The 2,912-nt window shown below is 38.1% G+C and overlaps 1 protein-coding gene across 1 annotated transcript; it reads right to left on the bottom strand.

Annotated features, from left to right (window-relative positions):
* Positions 1-276: 276 nt before the first annotated feature.
* Positions 277-2,710, bottom strand: LOC107953968 (DELLA protein GAI). Its single transcript, XM_016889417.2, has one exon. The coding sequence runs from the start codon at positions 2,175-2,177 to the stop codon at positions 531-533; it is 1,647 nt and encodes a 548-aa protein (XP_016744906.1). The 5' UTR covers positions 2,178-2,710; the 3' UTR covers positions 277-530.
* Between the last annotated feature and the right edge of the window lie 202 nt (positions 2,711-2,912).

Genomic DNA, 2,912 nt, shown 5'->3' with positions numbered 1-2,912 from the left:
CCAAAATTTTGAAGTAAAATGATTAAGAATTCAAATCATTCGTTTCTTATGACTTAAAATGTGAAGTCATTTACGATTGATTTCAAATTACTTGGAAGGAATGTTATTTTCCCCTAAAAAGGTCAAAAACATCACCATACAAAATACAAATTTTGCAGGCCAGAAAGGGCATGCAACTGCCACAATAATACAACTCTTTTTTTCTTTTTCTTTTATTTTTTCCATTATGCTAACACCCAATATTTTATGAAACAAATAATAATTTTAAAATATTAGTAATAAAAAGATATGCCTTCACATTAGATCCAACCTTGAAAATTACAAAGGCTCCCCATTAAAAAAAAAATCTACCCTAAAAGAAACTAAAAACAATACTAAAAAGTGGGAAAAAAATAGACAAAGAAAAACTAGAATTACACACTTGGACTGGTTTTTAATTTACCCTCATTTTTTTCATTCACTCGTACATTCTGCAACTCAGTTAAAAGATAGACCCCACTTATTCTTTTCAACAGGTTTTTTACTTTTTCTCAACTCAGCTCCTGAGTTAACTCACTACCTGACTCAGTACCAGCGAGTCGCCAAGCCGAGGTGGCGATAAGTGGCCTTGTATGCCACCCAAGCATTAAACACCCATTATTCTCCTCCACTCTATACCCATCGCCGCTGGCGAAGAGGGCCAACAACATACTAGCTTGTTTATAAGCATTGGAACCCAAATGAACAGGGCTAAACCCGGCCGTTTCCATCCGAGTTCTCCACTGAGTCAGCGGCTCGTGTCGTTCAACTCGGTCCATCCCTTCACAAGCAACCACGTTACAAATCTGTCTTCCTAAGTATAACTCGGACATAGCCAGGTCTTGACTCGCTGGCGCCACCCCTGAACCTTCCAACGAGTCGAAAAGGGTAGAATAATAATGGAGAGCTTCAGTAAAACGGTCTAAGAAAACCGGACCGTTGTGATTCGCTTCTTGTTCAACAACCGTGACAATCTTGGGTTTCATCGCTTTAATAGAGGAAACAACTTTTTCGATCCCACCCGGTCGAGCTAACAAGGGATGAAGCTCGAAAACAGCGTTCACCGCTACTACTTCAATCTCGGGAGGACGAATATCGAGCATTTCGGGTTCGAGATCGGCTAAACTATTAGCCACGAATCCCCGAAACTCGAATTCGATCCCGATGCGTTCGGCCAATTGAGCTAGCTTCCACCCCACTTGTTGCAACGCATCAGTATTATCCGGTTGAGGCGGTCCAATTCCGGTCAATCGAAACGCCGGTGGTCCACCGGGTCTTAATGCAAGTGCTTGCATTAAAGCTGGCCATTGCATACCTTGTTTTAGCCCAAAATCAATAACATGAACTCTACTAGCCATTGAAAAAGCTTCCAATATGGCTTGATTGGCTGTAAAATGAGCAAATTTCAAATAAGGACAAGTTTCATAGAAGGGAATTTGTAACTTATCATTATATGATGGATCAAGTGAATCTGGTGGGAAAATTCTATAAATTCTTCGAGCTAAAGCTTCAGCAAAATAAGTAGCAACTTTTCTCATAGCACCAGTTTGTGATGAAGCAAGTAACCCAATATGTTTCACTAATGCATCAGCTAGTTTAAGATTATCTTGTTGAACAGCTTCAGCACAAGCCATTAATGTATGAACGAGTCGAACCCCAGCTTCTTGTGAGTCAATCAACACAACAGGACGAGTAGTTGTTGAAGATGATGATGAGGAGGACTCAGTTTTAGCTCGTTTCCGGGTATTTTCTAGACCCGGATCCGATTTCACCGGTGGGTAAGCGGCGACCCCTGGTATTGCTCTAAGATCGTACTCAGAATCATCGTTGAAATTGGGATCTGGGGTTGTTGTTGGACCGTTGAACTCGATCAACAAATTTTGAACCCAACCGGATAGATCTGAAGGATTAAAATGAACAGTATCACCAAGCTGTGAAATCCCATCTTCTTGAGCAGTACCCATAACTTTCTCCAACATTTCCAATTTTTGAGCTACATCCGCCATATCTGATGACCGAACTTTGTAACCCAAAACAGCTAATAACTCGTCGTCCATGCCACCAGCATCTGGATCTTCTTCCCATAATTTCCCTTTAATGGATGAACTCTCAGCTGGTTTTGAACCACTCCCAGAAATTTCTTGATGATCTCTCTTCATTTTTTTTTTGCTAGAATTTGGTCATGGAAAAGAAAAAACAAGGGGGGTGTTAAATTGGGGTTTTTGATTTTTGTTGGAATTTAGAAAAGGGGGAGAATATGGAAGAAAGTGGAGAAAATTGGTGGGAGGTCTAATGGAGGAAACAGGAGGGGACTAGGATAGGAAGAAGAGATAAGGAACAATGGAGGCCATAATAATGGGATTGTTTTTGTTTTTTTAATTTTCCTTTTTGTTATTTAATAAAAAGAAAAAAGAATAAAAAGTGGTCTATTATTAGTTGAATTCACACATGTTAAATATAAAAATTTTTAGAAAAATTGATGAAAATAAAGTAATGGGGATGAATGGATGTAAATATTAAGGTTAAAAAAATAGAAAATAGAGATAGTTTGATGATTAATAAATTGGTTTGGGATGGTAATTTTGATAATTAGTTTGTTGAAATCTTTTGGATTTGGGATGGGAGAGTAATTGTTCATTCCTTTGTATTTTAATTTAGTGCGCCGGCTAATTTTAATATTTTAAAAATAATAACATTCGATTGAATACTTCAACAAATACCCTAAAATCAAACCTCATCTCATTTTTGAAATTGAAAATAAAATAAATCAGCTAGCCTCGCCTTATTACGCTTTATATAATATTTACTGTGGGGTCCACTTGTTTATTCTCCTATCCCATTCTTTTCTCCATACTCCCTTCCTTTGCTCCTCTTCTTCACGCTCATATCTTTTC

This window comes from Gossypium hirsutum, chromosome D07, assembly GCF_007990345.1.
Source record: "Gossypium hirsutum isolate 1008001.06 chromosome D07, Gossypium_hirsutum_v2.1, whole genome shotgun sequence".
Taxonomy (NCBI): domain Eukaryota; kingdom Viridiplantae; phylum Streptophyta; class Magnoliopsida; order Malvales; family Malvaceae; genus Gossypium; species Gossypium hirsutum.
Note: the sequence above shows the minus strand (reverse complement) of the source record. Positions and strands in the feature narration are given on the sequence as shown.